This window comes from Limanda limanda, chromosome 13 (genome assembly GCF_963576545.1).
Source record: "Limanda limanda chromosome 13, fLimLim1.1, whole genome shotgun sequence".
Lineage (NCBI taxonomy): Eukaryota > Metazoa > Chordata > Actinopteri > Pleuronectiformes > Pleuronectidae > Limanda > Limanda limanda.
Genome location: NC_083648.1, coordinates 20,506,475 through 20,524,631, shown reverse-complemented (window position 1 = coordinate 20,524,631; position 18,157 = coordinate 20,506,475). Strand labels below are relative to the sequence as shown.

Below are 18,157 nucleotides of genomic sequence, written 5' to 3'. Positions count from 1 at the left end.
CCTGAGAACCATCAGTTTAATCTTTAACAATGTATTGTATTAATCCTACCGATCATATTTCATATGCAAATTCCTCAATCCGTGAAGCAACTGCACGTCATAATGATGATGAAAATGCTAAGGCTGATACCAGGCTGTACAATATGACACAAAGGCATGTATTCGTTTCCCTCTCTCTCTCTTGGCTGCGTGTTTACGCCCTCATCCACTGACGTTCACAGATGTTGTTTCATTGGTTATTTGCAAGTTGTTCAAGGTAGAGAGAGGAGGAGGAGGAGAAAGAGAAGGAGGAGGAGGAGGAGGGTTTCAGGAGCGCAGCAATTCCCTTCACTTCAGTGCGCAAGAACGCACGGAGTCAGTAAAGGGACGCACAGAAACCAGCGCAGGATTATTACAAGATTTTCACCTCTTTACCAAATAGTTTAGTATCTAACATCGAATACGTTTTTACCAAACTAAATAAAATACTTTGGCGGATATGTCGGGAGGCGTTTCAAAGGGAATGTTTCTCCTTTTATCCATGTTTCTGGAGCCCGTGAGTATATTTGATTACTTTGACTTTATTTCCTCATGACTTCAGCATGTGCTGCTTTTCAGCTTCTCTATCGGCTTCTCTCCTAATTTTGGCCATGAAAGGTTAACACATTTTAATCTTGTGGTGAGTTTTCTGTAAGGGGAAGTTGGTGCGCACGCCGGTGCTCTCCAAACCCAGTTTTGGATGCGCTGCGCACCAGTGGGGAGCTCGATGTCACTGGCCACCATGCAGTAAAATTGTATTTGTATTGTGACAAATCATAATATACGTTATCTCCAGCCACTTTACTTAGTGAGGTCGAAACCTTTCAACATTATAAAGCAACCCAACAGTTCCTACAATGAGCAAACGCATGAGGATATGGAGAGAAAAAACTTCCTTTTAACTGGAAGAACCTCCAGCAGAGCCAGACTCAATGAGAGCAAGGAAAAACAGGGAAGAGAGGAGAGAGAGACCATAGGAACATGTGGATGGGCATGGGGAGCAGAACCCCAGCCCTCTTTTTAAATTTTTTAAGTTCAAAGTCTCCAACACTTCCTACAGCATCATCACTGTTTTCTCACATGTTCACACTCTTGCCTCCAGGTTGAGCGTCTGTCTTGCGTGTGTCTCCTCAGGCACCACAGACGAAGCCAGCAGCTTCTTAATGACATTTTACACCATACAGAACATTGTGATTGTTCCTCAGTGACACTCATGTGTTTTATGTCCTTGCTGAAGCCACTAAAGGTGTCCGCTTGTCTCCCAACAGGGATACCATGGCAACGACCTCCTAGGTCTGTCTCTGTACTCTCTGGTCTCTACTGTCTCTATCCACAAATTGTCTCTGTGGAGAAGCATGTATGATTCATGCTGGAATTCAATGGGGAGGTCACATCCCTCAGAATAGCAACCTGGCTTTTATATGAGCATTTGCACACACCCATGTTTCCACACCACCAGTGATCAAATAAATGGAGTGAGGGAAATGATGGGAAGTGCTGTGCGGGGGGTGAGCAAGGTAAAAGTAATGACGATCATCATGATGATGTGCAGGACGTTTTCTCCTGATACTCCAGCTTGCAACGCTGAAGGCACCACTGATCCATCACTGACAGCATGTTCTGGAGTCACGTAGTCCAAAGTATCACAGGACCTGCGACGTTGCCCAAGGAGTTAGATAAATCATAATTTAAAGGGGGAGTCACCTTGTGTGGCGAGGAGAGAGGCTGGAGTCATATGGAGTCATGTTATGGTTAACAATAGCCACATACTACCAGTCTGATTAATGTCCACTGAGAGAGAGACTCATCCGCCTAAGTAACAGCTATAAATCTTGTGGTCCTGCAGCGGGTGTCTGTATTCCCTGGTGATAAACCCTCATGTTTTCAGCTTCATATGGAACCAGTTCATGCCTGAGGATTCCCCACAATTTCAAAATATGCAAATCTACGGAATATGACTGTTGAATCACCGGCAAGAGATTGATTTTGTGTCTGCCATGTGTCGGTTGGTTGGAGAGATTAATAGTGGCTCCGGCTGGTTCATCTCGACTTCAGTGGAGACGATAGCTGTGCTTACCTTCATGTGAAGCATTGTTTCAAGCTGTACAACTCTTTGCCTAATAGACAAATGAAGTGTGACCTCAGAGATGCACAGAAAACATGTTTAAAATGTTCTCTCCACAGGTGTTTTCAGCGCAGAATCAGATGTGCGACATGATGAGGGAGATAGAAAAAGAGAGAGACACGTGTGAGGCTCAGATTGAGAACAGAACAACAGGTATGTGGGTTTTGTGTGCATGTGTCTTGGCTGCCCACTCTGTCTTGTTGAAATTTGCTAAATTCACCAAAGTGGCACAACAAGCTCTAAAGACAACAGAAGCTGTTCTAACCTCCCCTCTGGCTTCACATTACACTGAGCATGGTTGAACAGTGTTTTTCACCTAAAGCCAGACACTTGTTGTCACATGTGCTCATCTTTAGTTTCAAAGGGATCACACTCTCATTAACACTAAATGCTTTGAAGATGAACCCAGCAGTGGGTGTGCAACACTGGAACTGATTTGTCTTTTCGATTAATTAGCAGATGAAATAAAGGTAAGATGACACATTATTGATCCCACGATCCATTAGGCCACAACATCCGAAGGAGGGAGACAGGCGAAGGAAAAAGGCAATAGAATATGTAAAAAATTATATAAAAATACAAAATAAAACAAAAATGCAGAGAATAAGTCCATAATATAAACCTTTCACTACAGACGGAACTATTGTTTGTAGAAACATTTTATTAAAGGTCCAGTGTGTAAGATTTAGGTCTATAGGTGGAAATGATAAAATAATTCTAGTGATTTTTTTACTAGTGTTTTTCTTCAAACATATACAAATTGTTGTTTTCTTTAGGCCTTTTAATTTAATTATTTTATATCTACATCAGGCGCAGGTCTTCTCTGCCATGTTATTCATCCAAACTGGTGAAACTAAATATCTTTTGAGTTTTTATGAAAACTGACCACAGGTTCCACTTAATGTTAAGAAGTGGAGGGTGAGGTAAGGGAGTATTTAGCTGCAACATGCAACTTCACCACTAGATGTCACTAGATTCTACACACTTGTCCTTTAAGTAAAGTGCAGTGGTGGAGGATAATTGCAAAAGGTTTTATGCTGTATAAGTGCATTGCTATCAAGAGATATTGAAATAAATATATGTTTATATGCATATATAGACTGTTAAGTAAATTATACAAAAATTATGCACAAAAGGACATTTACATAAAACAAATTGCTGAGTGCAGTGCACACTTACCGCACATATTTATATTCTATAGGAACATAACTCTACTTTGTTTAGCCTCTATTACATGCCAGTGTAATGTTAACACTGTCTTTCCGTACTGCAGGTTTTAGGAGACTGTATTTGCTTTCACACACAGTAAAAGTAATTAAATACTAATTATTTTTTAATTTAAATATCACGTTGCACACTATAGATTCAATCAAATGTAAATGCAGGTTAATCCTCTGGGTGATATCTCACTTGGCCAACTGATTTGTCATGTTGTTAAACTGTTGCGCAGGTGCTGATTTCCAAGAGCCGTGACCTGATTCTGCATCCAGAGACCAAACACACTATATGTTGAGTTGAAATGATAAATGTGTAGCAAAGCACAGGGGGCTGTTTTATTAGTCATGTTGGCTGCGTGTTAACTTTGGTCATCTGCTGTTTGGAACCCAGCCTGGCTGTAACGACAGCTGACCTGAGCCACACGCTGTGGCTGCCATGGGAACTTCAGTGTTCCACCTTTAATCAGACTGTTGTTTGTCTCTGGACCTGATTAATGTTACAACAGCATCAAACACGTTCTGTCCAAAATCTTGTGTTTAAAGCGTGTTCTCTTTGATTGTATGGTATCTTCGTGTTTGACAAATGTTTTTCCGCTGTCTCTGTCAGGTTGCAGTGGGACGTGGGACAAGATCACCTGCTGGCCCAGTGCCGACGTCGGAGAGGTGGTCACCATCCCTTGTCCCAAATACCTCTTCTACTTCTCCAGGGATTTCCATACACGTAAGAATCACATTTGCTAAATAGGCTGTTTGTGTGTGAAAGAATGAAAAGACAATCAAGTGACTACTTTGTGTTGGTTTGTGTGATGGTCCGTAATCTCAGAGGTTTGTGAGGCCTTTTGGTAGAAACATTAAGGTAGATCTTGCAATCATGCAAAGTTAAGAGTCACTGGCACTGAGATTTAGAATTTAATTCACATTATCTCCTCAGTGAGGTTTATTGAAATGGTGACACCTGTCTGAGAAAATCTGTGAAGTAATGGTCAGTGTCATCCTTGTTCATAGGAAGGAAAATGCAAAGTAGGAAAGATAAATTGGTTCCCAACTGAACAAACCAATTAGCAAATGCTCTAATCCATGTTTTTATATTGACATGGATCAGTTGACTATGTGTCTCAAATTGTATAACACATTTCACCCCAAAAAATCTGCATTTCAAATCTATGTTTGGAGTCCCCAGTTACTTCAATTGTATTGGATTTGGCTGCAACACTGTTTACCACATAAACTCAGAAAAAGGTTTTGTGGACTCAAACACTTCACCAACCCCTCCATCGGCATAGTGGTGAGTAGATTATGAGTGCATTTTCATTTTTCGCGGAACTATCCCTTTAACCTCTAATTTGTTGTTGTCATCTGCTGTTGAATCTCTATTGGCATCATAATGCTCCATATTTGAGACATAAATTAGAAATTATGAAGTACAGACGACATCTTAGCAACTTATTTTCATGATGTCATTGTTGCCCATGTTCACCTGTTGTTTCTATGCTTCCTGACCTCCCATCTCATATATTAGAGTATCGTAAAACTCAAAACACATGGCACAGCCGAGCCAAAAAAGACAAACTTCTCATCCTGGCATCATCCAGCCACAACATATGTTTGTCCTGGTTTTATATAGGAGAAGCCTCACAGGGAAGCAGTACTAATTATGTATCGCTAAGGGAAACCACTCTCTTGAGAATTTACAGGATGAATTAGCATGTGTTTGTACAGTACTTCCTGAGATTATTCCCCCCTGAACTTCCCGTATATCTCCATTTGTCATTAATTACCACGAGTCTCCTCAGTGTAATTATGATGTAAGAGTTGATGCAGTTTTGTATTTGTATTTAGAGAACACTGACTTCCTTAAAAGGAACACCCGTCAGTTTTTTTTTATATTTACAACCAATTAAATAGCTCATTGTTTTGGTTCACTGCTCTCATAGCATAGTATTTTTACCACCAAAAAAAGGCATTGTTTTTGTTCTTATATAGTCACTTACTTTACATTACAGGGTCAGGCCCAAGCAGCAACAGCAAAGTGACTTGCTTGTGAAGATATTGCAGCATTTAACATCTATAGAGATCCCTCAGGTGGTGAAGACCTAAACAAATCTAAAATAAAAAAAGGGCTAACCTGCATCCTATGGACAGAAACAACAGGTCCACATGAATGCTAAACAAATTCACCATATCACATTTTCATGTAATAATATGTTGTTGTTGCGTTTTGGTCAAAACCTGTGTTTACAGTATATCTCCTGAATACGTGTCAGTCATAGTGACAACATCTACAGAGAATTGCATCAGCTCTGTATTTCCCATCAGCTCTAAAGAGCTGTTAAGCTTTTTAGCATTGTTTTGAGTTTATGGCCCACGAAACTGTAATTGCTCTCATGAACCTTTGTTAAGGGAGGAGGTTGCAGCTGTTTTCAGCTGCTCTGATATGCAGAGTTGTAAGCTACCCATCCAGTTCCTAATAAAGACAAGGTTGGTGATAAGCTACTGCAGTGCTGTAGCATTTGGTGGCTAGAGAGCCATATTTTGTGTCAGTACAGTTAGATGTTCAAAAAAAAAACGACTAAAAAGAAAGTGAATATTGGTGCAGATTTGTCACGATATCTGAAAAAAACACTTCAAACTAGAATGCACAGGGGTGAAAACATAAAGTTTTCCCAAAATCAGATACCCACAGCCTTATCTGTACTATGAACAAGTGTACGGTCAACAGATTCCAGCTGTTAGTGACTGCAGTGCTTTTACATTGAACCTGCCTGATGGAGCTCTCTCCCCATGAACACTAACCAGTACTTCCCCCCAATCGCATTTAGGGCATAGGAAGGAACTCGACCCAAAGACTTATTATCAGTAGGCAACGCTCTATGTGGAGAAAGACGTTTTTTGGGGGGGGAGCAGTGATGTGACCCAGATGGGAGATGGTGTGACCTGAGAGAGGAATGCTCTCCTGGGAAACGAGAGAGACAGATGTGGAATTGCCAGATTTGTGGGGTTGAAGGCAGAAGTATATTTTGCAGACATGTCAGAGGTTCACAGGATCAACAGGCCTTTGCTGTTCAAGGGACCAGAATGACGTGCAGAGGCCTTACAAGAAAGACGGGGGGATTGTAAGTGACCTCTGCTCCACTGATGTGCATGATATAAATTATGCAGTAAACCAGCAAATCAGTGCAGGTCTCTTCTGGTTAAACCTGATCCACTCTTAGGTCATGTAGCAAGGACTTAATTAGGGGTTGATAAACAGTCAGATTATTTGCATTGTAAATTATTGTGGTAGAGAGGTTAAAAGCCTTTCATCCACAAGTGTGAGCATGTCAGGGACCAGGTAAAACAGCCTTGTTTGTGTACTAGTGCCCTGTTTTCATTTTTAGGTTTCAGAACTTTGAGAAGGGGAAGAATTTTAGAGAAACATGATTTATTGACACATCTCGAGCCATTCATTTCACATAACAACAAAAAAAAACAAGGAACAGAAACTTGGCGCCGGAGATTCAGGGGCCAAGTCATACATTTTGTTGAGATAGAGTTTGCCATTTTCATGAACTCCTAGTAGGTCTTATGCAAACATACAGTCATTCATCTCTTTTAATAAGACGAGCAACTCACCCTCTCTTCAGGCTCAGTGTGACTCACTCTCTGTCTGAGTGGCTTCACCTTCATGCCATAATATTAAGCTGAGCTCAAGCTTTTCATGGCTAGCTAATATGAATCTTCCTCCGAGTTATAATTAGGAAGGATAAAGCATTTGACTGTTAAACATTGACAGAAAAGCTCATACAAAAAAATCCTGGAAATTAAACCGATGATGGGGTGATTAACTTGTTTGAGTTCTCCTGGTTGTCGTGCATTACTCTGAAATCCTTGCTGTCATGTTTTGGGGGATGATGAAAGCATTCTTCTGGCAATCCCTCAAACAAGCCAAATCCAGTGGTGGCATGGACTGAAACAGCAGAGGCTTATCATCGCCTTTGTGTCTTGTCATGTTGTTTGAGGAGGCTAAGCCTCCGTCTTCTCTGCAATACGCCACTCAGGTATTTGTGAGCTGACCGTATTTTAATGCCAAATACATTCTAAGACTTTGTATTGTTGGTCATTTCCCAACACGGTCTTGATTTGATAGTGGCTTGCGCAGCGATATGGTCGGGAAATGTGAGGAATGTCCTACATTTAGATTTCCACGCTTGCATTTAGCACACGGATTAAATTGTCGCCAGCTTCTTTTCTTATATTTACAGGAGAGGAAATTAAGAAATGCAAGAAATAAATCTTACACAATAAGAGACTTAGCTAAATCACAGCGATGTCTAATTAACGATTAGTGCCTCGTCTGAATAGTGAGGCATTTACTTGTTGATTTTACTGTATAAAAATCTGATAACTCCTGACAACTCTTCTGTAACGTATCTTTGTATGCAACATGATCTAAATATAAAAAAAATGATTTAATTTGGATCATGTTTATGAGTACTCAAGTCAATTTCTAATTTTTTAAATAATTTCAGTGTGTGATAGATGTCTGATTCTGACATTTATGTAGTGCTGCACATATATTCGGTCATTAAAACTAACCTGGAAGTCCTAATCCATCTCAGTTGTGTTCACTGAAATAGCTTTGAATTACATTTTTATCTGTGTCCTTGTTTTTAAGTGATACAGATCTGTGAACAATCCAAAGATAAAAAATTTCCTTTTTTCTCATTAACACTAATGTGTAGAGTGTATTGAATATTGAACTCTGCACTGAGCTCTAGTCTGTTCTTTTGTCTCCAGAGCTCGACTGAATTGTGCTCTGCACTGCAAAACTACATTTCATTACATTTCATTTAGCTGAGGCTTTATCCAAAGAGACTTACAATAAGTGCATTCAACCCCGAGGGTACAAATGAAGAACAACAAGAATCAAGAAAGTACAATTTCTTCAAAAATAAAGCAAAACTACAAAGTGCTATATGTAAGTGCCATTTAAGTGCTGCTAAATTGCTAGTTTCAAAAATTGTTTATTTTTATTCAAGGTTTATTCTATATCTATTCCAAACTCTGTAAAAAGCTCCAGTGGTCTCTGCTGTTCTTAGCTGAGAGACGAGAGCTCTACTCTGCAGCTTTAATCTCCTCCTAGATGATCACTCCAAGGCAGTTTTTCACCTTTCACTTCTGCCCCCATGGGCAGGCCAGTGTAAAAATATCTCCCTGCTCCACTGTTAGCCTCCTGGTGTGTGTGCGTGCATGTGTGTGTGTGCAACCTGGCAGTCTTCTTAAGAAACAAATGGTGGCCAATACACGTGGGAACAGTCCTGGCATCTCTGAGCCAGTGGGGTGTACAGATCCCCTTCACTCTTTCCTTAAACTTCCTTTCTGTATATGAGAGTATTCCACTGAGACACATGCATCTCAGAGTGACATAATTAATTGTGTGCATTATTTTTATAAGTCACAAACAAACACACACACACACACAAACGCACACACACACACACACACACACACACACACGCACACACGCACACACACACACACACACACACACACACACACACACACACACACACACACACACACACACACACACACACACACACACACCCGCACACACTCATTTATTTGGAACACACTGAAGCAATTAATTGTATTCTATAAGAGTAATGTTGAGTATTCCCTTTGCCCCTCTGCTCATTAGGTAACCTGTCAAAGACCTGCACCGAGGACGGCTGGACCCCGATCAGCATGGACTCCTACATAATGGACTGCGGATACGATCCCAACAGCACCATTGATGATAATACGGTCAGTATGGCAACCAGTTTAAACCCGCACAATGGCCCCATGTTCCTATGGTTGTGTGGTCGACAAGTTAATTGTCACTCCAGATGATTCGTTTTCAGTTTGTGTAACTTTTTCTTTGCAGGGACACTTCTTCACCGCAATCAAAGTGGGTTACACCATTGGCCACAGCGTGTCGCTCATCTCTCTCACGGTTGCCATCATCATACTGTGTCTCTTTCGGTAAGTAGATCCATCAACCTTCCCCTAATGTCCCCGCATGAAGGCAATCAAACACCTTTTTTCCATCATTTGGAACAATAAAATTCCGGTTTCACACCATACGTCCTGTGTTTTATAGAAGTTTTACTGTGTTTTCCACACAGTAATGTGACTGACAAAAATAAATTGTTGCTCAAATTTGACACGATGTGCTGCTGCAGCATCTCTCAAGCAAAGTGGTCGAATGTAAGCGGCCATAAAGTCCATGCACTTAAGAGGAGCTGCTGTTATTCACAGCGTGTTCCCATCAGTCCTATATGGTTGCAGAGAAAAAATATGTCTTCATGTTGGCCTGGAACAGCACTCATCATTAGAATAGGTTTATATGGGTTGGTGTGTAGCTTCTATTAAAGGCCCCGCTCTTCATTTGGGTGTGTTTGCTTTCGGACTGTTTGTGTGTTATGGGCTAAACAACAGGAGATGTGTTTACTCCTCGGCCTTATGAATGCCAAATGCCAATGGTTTGGATATGTGAGCAGGGACACAGGATGTGAACAGCGTTTGACTGTTTATGTTCAGCTGCAGCCGCGGTGTACAGGCAGCTGGCCGATGTTGTGTGTCTTCGCGCCCATTTCTTCTGGGCCAACTCTCCTGATGGGTTGACACAATTCACCCTCTAATCCTAAGCTCACCGGGAAGGGATTTGTTGGAAAGCATCTAGCAGAGACAATTTAGATTAGTGACATTTTCTCTGAAAAAAAACGTCTGATTTGTCCATGTTTACTTTAGTTTTTCACTTTTTTTCTGCCTGATAAATATATGTTTCAACTGGAAGATAAATTCCATATGAAGGATGAAACAGATACAGATGACTTGACATTTAGATAACAGCACGGCTCAGCACAGTAGGAGCACATCACAGGGTATGAGTCATGTACAGTAAGTGTTTATAATGGCTACACTGTTCACTACATATAATGGTTGAGGAAGAGCTGAAAGCTTTTAAGTGAAAATACAAATATATGGGCAAATGGACAAGTCCAGTTAAATTACCACATTAACCTTTCAACTTGCGTTAAAGTAAGAACTTGATTTTAAAAAGATTTTAAGTTTTAAAATTAGACTTAATTTGTCTGGTTTATTTCTTCACAGGAAGCTGCACTGCACGAGAAACTGCATCCACATGCATCTCTTTGTGTCTTTCATACTGAAGGCCGTAGCTGTGTTCATCAAGGACGTGGTTCTGTACGATGTTGGCGAGACAGAAAACTGCCAATCATCTGTGAGTGCGCTCTACACCCCCCCCCACACCCCTCTCTCTCTGTGCTGCTGAACACTCCCGCCTCATTCGCCAATATTTTGGTTTTATTAGCAAAGCCACACAGTTTATTGATTTTCCTCCCTGTATAATTGAAGGTCCTGCTCTACATAGATCAAGCTAACTCTTCAATTGAAAGCAAGCAGCACTGAAGTTGTTGTACTGCATCTACTTAATTACTCACGCACGCAGACTTTACTGACTTTATATCTTTGTCTCAGAGTTTACTTAACCTGCGAGAGCTCAAGTGCTCCTGGGTGCAGCACTGTTTGCTGAGTGGCGTCCACTCCTTATGTGCCATTTCCCCATTCATGTGTCCAGCAGGATGTTGTGAGAGTTCCTGTTTGCCGAACATAAACCTGAACAACAGACAGCTTTGTCAATAAATCACATACAGAGCTTTGATCAATGTGTCTCGACAACACGATCGTGACAGTATCGTAAGTGCTGTATGTGAGATAAGGAGCCAGATAAACTCCAGGATCTAGTTCCACTTTCATGAGACTTTTTTTATTTCATTTGATGGATCGGGTCACCAACGTCACTGGTGTAAGCTCAAATCTCGCTCCAGCTGAATCTACTGTTTTATCACAAGGGAGGATTAGATCAGCCGACTGTAAATCACCTGCTTTACTGTCTCTAGCCGATCGTTAATGGCTTCATTCAGATATTTCCTCTTCAGGGTACACAGATTGTCCTAACACAGCTGCTCACTCTCTCAACTCTTAATTTAGTGAAGACAGAATTTTTTTTGTAGAAAGTAACACATGACAGGGTAACAGAGATGATGTAAAACTGGAAAAAGACTAATTTAAAATATCATTTGGAAGAATGCAAATTTCTAAAACTCCTGCAGGGGACAAAACCTTTATAAACAACCTTGGAACTAAAAAGCACAATGTTTGTTTTGTTGCTGCAATGCTTAATGAGCAGAATTACAAAACTTTATTTTGAAAATTTGCAGGTTTAAAAATTGTGTGAATTGCTTAATAGACTTATGAAATAACCGACATTCTATGTATGTAAAAATAACCAGTTCGTTAAATCTTAACAACGTTTATGTATCAAAGCCACATACGTGAATAGTAATTAAAGCAAATTCATTTATTCATACTATGAAAAACATTTACTATAAAATCTTCACATGCAGACTAACCATGTGGGATGAACACAAACTTGTCTTACTTCACTCTGCACCATAGAAAAGGTGACATTATATTGCTGAACTTTTTGAGGAGGACTCACTAAGGAATAACTACCAGGTTTACAACGGCACTGCACTAGTCCAGGATCGAACAAGGCCGACATTTTTAGAATGCAGAGATTACAGTAAAAATATTGGGCCAGTGATAGAAGAAATCAAGTTACACTTATACAAGTAGCATGTGTTTCTAGCTGTTAAAACTGTGGTTTTCATTATATCGCAAAGATTTCAGCTCAATGACAAAGATCAATAGGCTCAATATTATACTGAATTACCTTAGAATATGAAGTGCATCTGAGGATGATGTTCAGTTTTTTGGGGGTTTCCATTTTTGCAACAGACTATTATTTTCAGAAAATGCAAAGCAACCTTCAGCAGGTAGAGACTGCATCAAGTGACAGGGACCAGTGAAAGAGAGGATGCATGACTACAAAGATGTGCCAGAACATTGATTTCCCTTTTAATGTTAAATCGGAAAGTGTAACCAGGACCTGTAACTTATCCTACAATTATTTGCAGCAACAAACCAAATAAATGTATTTCACAACATGTTGAACCACATACAGAGCATAATTTTCCTAATACAAATAGAAAGTTAGGTTCATAAGTAGTAAAACATATCCTGCTAAATTCATGACACTGAATTTTACCTCTACCATTGTTCAGTGGTTTCTGTGAGCTGTGGCTCAGTAGATAGCACGAGTCATCCACTAAGGTCAGCGATTCGATCCCACTCTCCCCCATTCAGCGTGCCCATGGGCAAGATACCGAACCCAAAATTGCCCCTGATAGCTGTGCCGGCAGTGTATGAGTGATGTGTGACAGAGAAACTGCTGGACGCAGATGCACTGTATAAATGTCTCTGGGAATTGTTGAATGATAGAACTGTACTATAAAGAGCTTTGAGTGGCGCAATATAAATGCAGACTATTTAAATTGTGTCTCACACTGTAGACCTATTGAGTAACATTTGAAGAGCAGGTATTGCGACGGCATCTGTTACGCCCCCTGGGCCACAAACATCAGTATCTTCCCATGTGTGGCACTTGAGATTGAAACCATCAATAAGAATCTGAAATGCACTTTGATTACAGATTTAATCAGTCTAGAAATCCATTTGTATAATCAGATTCAGCACAATCATAACCCATGTAGAATTTTCTCTACTCACAGTAGATTATGTTCATTTTCATCGTGATAATGACATCTCCTCACTGCTGCGTTTGATTAGTGTCTTGCCAAGTCTAGCAGAATAATTTAATTTTTAAGTCGGACATCAATACTTATTCAAGAGTAATTTACTAAAACCGTTCTCCATGTAGCCTCGTCTGCGGGCAAATAATTTGTCTTCATCATCTGACTTGTGATAGAATTTAATTTATGTACATTCACTGGTAAAGCAATGAGCCACTAACACTATGGTGTGTTTTCTAGGTGGGTTGCAAGGCAGTGGTGGTCTTCTTCCAGTATGGCATCATGGCGAGTTACTTCTGGCTGCTGGTGGAGGGCCTCTACCTCCACACCCTGTTAGCCGTCTCCTTCTTCTCCGAGAGGAAGTACTTCTGGTGGTACATCCTGATCGGATGGGGTACGTGCTGGCCACCATGCCATATGTCTATGAATAGTGATGGCACGCACAAGCTCATTTTCAAGGACATTCGATCCGGCCATTTGTCTGGAGTGGGAACCAGAGATCATCAAATGCAATCATCGGGCAACCTGAAAGTCTGTTGTGTCTCTACTACAACAGCCACAACATACGTGATCATATGTTAATGGAAGTGAGGTTTAATACATGCTGTAGCTATGGGGGGAAATGCTGTGCCTTCCCTTCTGCATATGAATGAGTCCTGCTGCCAGCTTTAGATGAGCAGCAGCAGGCAGTTGCCATTCTGCTCTTGTTATCATTCAGTCCTGCTATGCTTCTGCTGCTTATAGCTCATTTAAATAATTTCTGGATTTATGGCAGACACCTTGTCTCAATAAACAGATCTAACAATGTAGATTTGAACTTATACTATCAGTCTAATGGTTGCTGATGCTCCTTTTGAGCTCTTGGTCCACTCACTACACCTCTGGCTTATTGTAGTGGTTCACCATAACATGCATGTATTAATACAGAAGAATTGGCTGAGCTCTTTCGTGCATTCATCTCGTAACACTATTTCCGTCCAACACTTTCATCTTTCAAATACTTCATTTGGCCTCTTGTCCAAAAATTCCACTGCTGCTTGGCTTTGAAATGAACATTGAGCAACCTCTCCCCAATTTTCTGCTGCCCTTTTTTTCCCATCGCACCAATAAAGTGACTATAAATAGGCCTGAGATGCTGCATCTGATGACAGGAAAATGGAAACAAGCGTGCAGCTTCCCTGCAGATAACCACAATGAGCCAATATTGGCAAAGAGCAAATATGTCAGTTGATCCAGTTAAAAATGATGAGCGTATCCAAAATGCAATTCCACTTTAAAGCAATAAAATCATCCTGAAGATTAACAGTGCAAACACCACTCAATGTCATATTTGGTAATGTTTGTTTGAACACAGTGGACATAATTGAAATTTTTCTCATTGAGATTATTTTAATGTTGAATTAATTTACAAATTGTCTTGTCTTGTTTATAGGGGCTCCGACTATCTTTATCTCGGCGTGGGTGATTACCAAGGCATATTTAAACGATCCTGGGTGAGTTACTCCTTTGTCTGGACTTTAATCGTGTTGATAAATGTGATATTACCATCCTTCCCTTTAGATTAAATGGGTTCATTTCAGAGCCTTCCACTGGCAGGAAGGCAAATGACTGCAAATGGTGACTTCTTTATTCAACTATTGATGAGCAGCAAACAAGTAAATGAGTGTTTCATGGCAAAGTCAGAATGCACTTACACCATATTTGTTTAAAATAATAGGTTTAAATACTCCAAAGGCAGAGGCGTAGTGGTGTTTGTTTAAGTAGCGGAGCACACCTACAAGGCACATATATGCAGGTGCATAATGTTATTGCTGCTACAGCAGAAAAAGAAAGGTACAAGTAGGAGCAATCGTCATTGGATTGGACTGCATGAACCACATTTTCCATTTTGTGTCTGGGTGTTTTGTCTTTAGGGTGAACAAGCTTCTGCCTTAGTGTGTTGCTGAAGACAAAACACAGAGACAAATAGAGCAATGCAGTTAAGTCTAAAAAGTTTGTTATAACAAGAAACTTTATTATTATGTAACAAGAATATTTTCTTGTAATCATAAAAATGTGTCTTTATTATGCGATAACTTCCTATATTGTTATATGATCTAACATGTGCAGAGAAGAGATACATGATGAACATGGCTCTTTTTCATGTTCTGAAGATTCTGCTCTTATTGAACATGGTGGTTGATGTTGTATATGTATATACTGTCTATAATAAGAAGCCAGGCCTCTTATTAGTAATACTGAGAAGTCTGACTCTCTGGAGGCAGCATAATTTCTTAGTGGTCGGGAACAGACGGGCCCATGGATACAGATAATCTACACAAGCTCAGCTTTATCCAAGCTGGGTATAATATATATTGTATAAGATATATGATATAATATGTAGGTCTATGCATCAGAGCACGCAATTTATCTATATTTGTTCAACATCTTGGTGATCTAGTTTGCATGTTAAGATCGAGTAGCTTGAATCCTTGGACACTGTGTTGCTCCAGCAGATCATTGAGAAATGATGATACCCTCATCCTGGTACAGCCCCGGGTTCGACTGGGAATGAAATGAACCCCATGATTTTCCGCATGCACAGGGGAAGGGTATATGGGTCAGGTTGGTGAAACAAGTCAAGCCCTGGCTCACACACGCACACTGCAAACGCTCCATAAATGACCAGGGCCGTTTAAAATACAGAGATGGTAGAAGGGATTAGAGTAGAGAATGTTTTTATTTGTTGTTTGTTATGACACAGGAGACATATCCTCAACCAGCTAAAAATATATATATATATATATATATATATATATGCAGCCGAATAAGGACTTCCATAACAATTCTATTTCCTCACTTGGAGAAAGAAATATTATTGTTCTGGTGGCCTCCATCAGCACCTATCACCTCCATCAGCACCTCATCACCTATGTAACAAGTTATTTTTTTCTCTTATAAAGCTTTGTAAGGATAAATGTGTTTTAAATGCATACAATAGTGGTAGTTAACTTAAACAATTTTTTATGAGAAATAATTTATCCTAACTTTCTGGGTTGGAATGGTAGTTTCTCTGGGGGTCTTTTTGTGTGGAGTTTGCATGTTCTTCACAAGTCAAAAGACTTGCAGATTGAGATAAGATTAACTGGAGAATCTAATGTGGGCTAGAATTGAGCTCCGCTGCGACCCTCAAAGGATAGGCAGTATAGATAATAGAAACATTAATTCTGACTTTCTATTCTCCACTGACAGATGCTGGGAGACGATCGATGACAGTCCATGGTGGATCATCAAAACACCTATCTTAGTCACCATAATTGTGAGACTCTGCACCTTTTCATAAGTAACATGTTAAATACAACGCTATGTAATGCAATCACATTAACAGGCATGTTACTGTCTCTGCAGGTGAACTTTTTCCTCTTCATTTGTATAATTCGGATTCTGCGACAGAAGATGAATTGCCCCGACATCGGAAGAAAGGAATCCAACCACTACTCGTAGGTGTTCACTGTCAACTCAAATTTTTGAATATTTGTGACTGCGCTTATGTTACTATTGGTGAGCTATAATAGTCTATACATTTATACTCTGGCCTCGAATGTATGGGAGATTAAGTGTCTTGTCTTCTATTCTTTTTCTACTTTTTTAGGAGACTGGCTAAATCCACACTGTTGTTGATTCCTCTCTTTGGGATCAACTACATGCTTTTTGCCTTCATTCCGGACCACATCCACCCTCAAGTGAGGATGGTATTCGATCTCATTCTGGGCTCCTTTCAGGTAACATCACATGACAGCACACAATGGTTTGCATAGCTGACGTGTTTAATTTTTTACAGTTGAATAATGAGGTTTATGATTTACCGAGTATTAAATTGATTGTAAACGCAGAGAGCCAAGTGAACATGTGGAAACCTAGCAATGGAAAGTATTCCTAATTTATAACTGTTGCAGCTCAGAATGAAATCTCCCGGGAAAACTTCCCAGAGATTTAAATGATGAAGCTCCTGCCTGAGCCTAAAGCTGGTCATGATCTAACAGTCATTATTCATGCACAAACATTTTGAGTGTTTTCCCAGCTGTATCACTATCATGCTGGTATTGCTTTTCAACTGCACAGTTCTTATCAGGCAGAACATATTATCTGCTTCTCTCTTCAACAGGGATTTGTCGTTGCAGTTCTGTACTGCTTTATGAATGGAGAGGTGAGTGAATACAAATGTACAAACGCTAAATGTCATTTTACCTCCCTACTCTATCATACCCGCTTTAAGGTTCAGTGTTTAGCATTCAGGTTAAATGGATCGATTGGCAGACATTGAATATAAAATAATCTGAGTGATGCTTTCACTTGTGTGTTTCATCTCAATTGTACACATTTTTATTTTCCTTACCCAAGAATGGGTCCTTTATATTTAAATACATTATATTTACATGTTTTTACAGTAGTCCAGACTGGGAAAAACTAAACATCTTTTGAGTTTTTATGACAATTGAAGGCAACCGCAGGGGGAGGGGGAGGCAGCTGCAACTTCACCACTAAGTTCTACACACTCAACCTTTAACTCTAAATCCTGTTTGTCTACCTCTTCCTCGTCACTCTCTCCTCTGCAGGTGCAGTCGGAGATTAAGCGAAAGTGGCGCAGATGGATGCTGCAGAGGTTCCTGGGCACTGACACCAAGTACCAGCAGCCCTCCATAGGCAGCAACGGCAACAACTTCAGCACCCAGATCACCATGTTGACCAAATGCAGCCCCTCCACTCGCAGGGCATCCGCATGTCAGGAGCAACTGTCAACCATCTGAAACTGTCGGCTTATTTAATCTCCCTCTTTCTCTCTCTGTGTTTCTTTCATTATGTACTGAATGTGTGACTCACTGATGCAATGCAGTTGATATTGGTTGCTGAAAGTCAATATGACATTTTAGTGCTGAAGCTAATATTTGTTCATTGTAATTTGATCCATTGCCTGTCAGGGAAAAAAGAGGCAAGTGCTCAGTGTTTTTCTCCCACAAGCAGAAGGACAACCTGAACCAGCATGGAAACGTTCCACGTGCTCAATGAACGGGATAAAAAGAAGTTATCTTAACATGGAGAAATAACAGCAAGAAAAA

General features: G+C 40.2%; 1 protein-coding gene across 1 annotated transcript; it reads left to right on the top strand.

The window, feature by feature from the left end:
* Positions 1-478: 478 nt before the first annotated feature.
* LOC133018354 (vasoactive intestinal polypeptide receptor-like) lies at positions 479-17,848 on the top strand. Its single transcript, XM_061084709.1, has 13 exons — positions 479-535; positions 2,203-2,296; positions 3,968-4,081; positions 9,041-9,147; positions 9,269-9,366; positions 10,498-10,627; positions 13,302-13,455; positions 14,494-14,554; positions 16,293-16,359; positions 16,449-16,540; positions 16,693-16,822; positions 17,206-17,247; positions 17,657-17,848. Exons 1-13 carry the CDS (start codon positions 479-481, stop codon positions 17,846-17,848), a joined length of 1,338 nt encoding a protein of 445 aa, XP_060940692.1.
* The last annotated feature ends 309 nt before the right edge of the window (positions 17,849-18,157 follow it).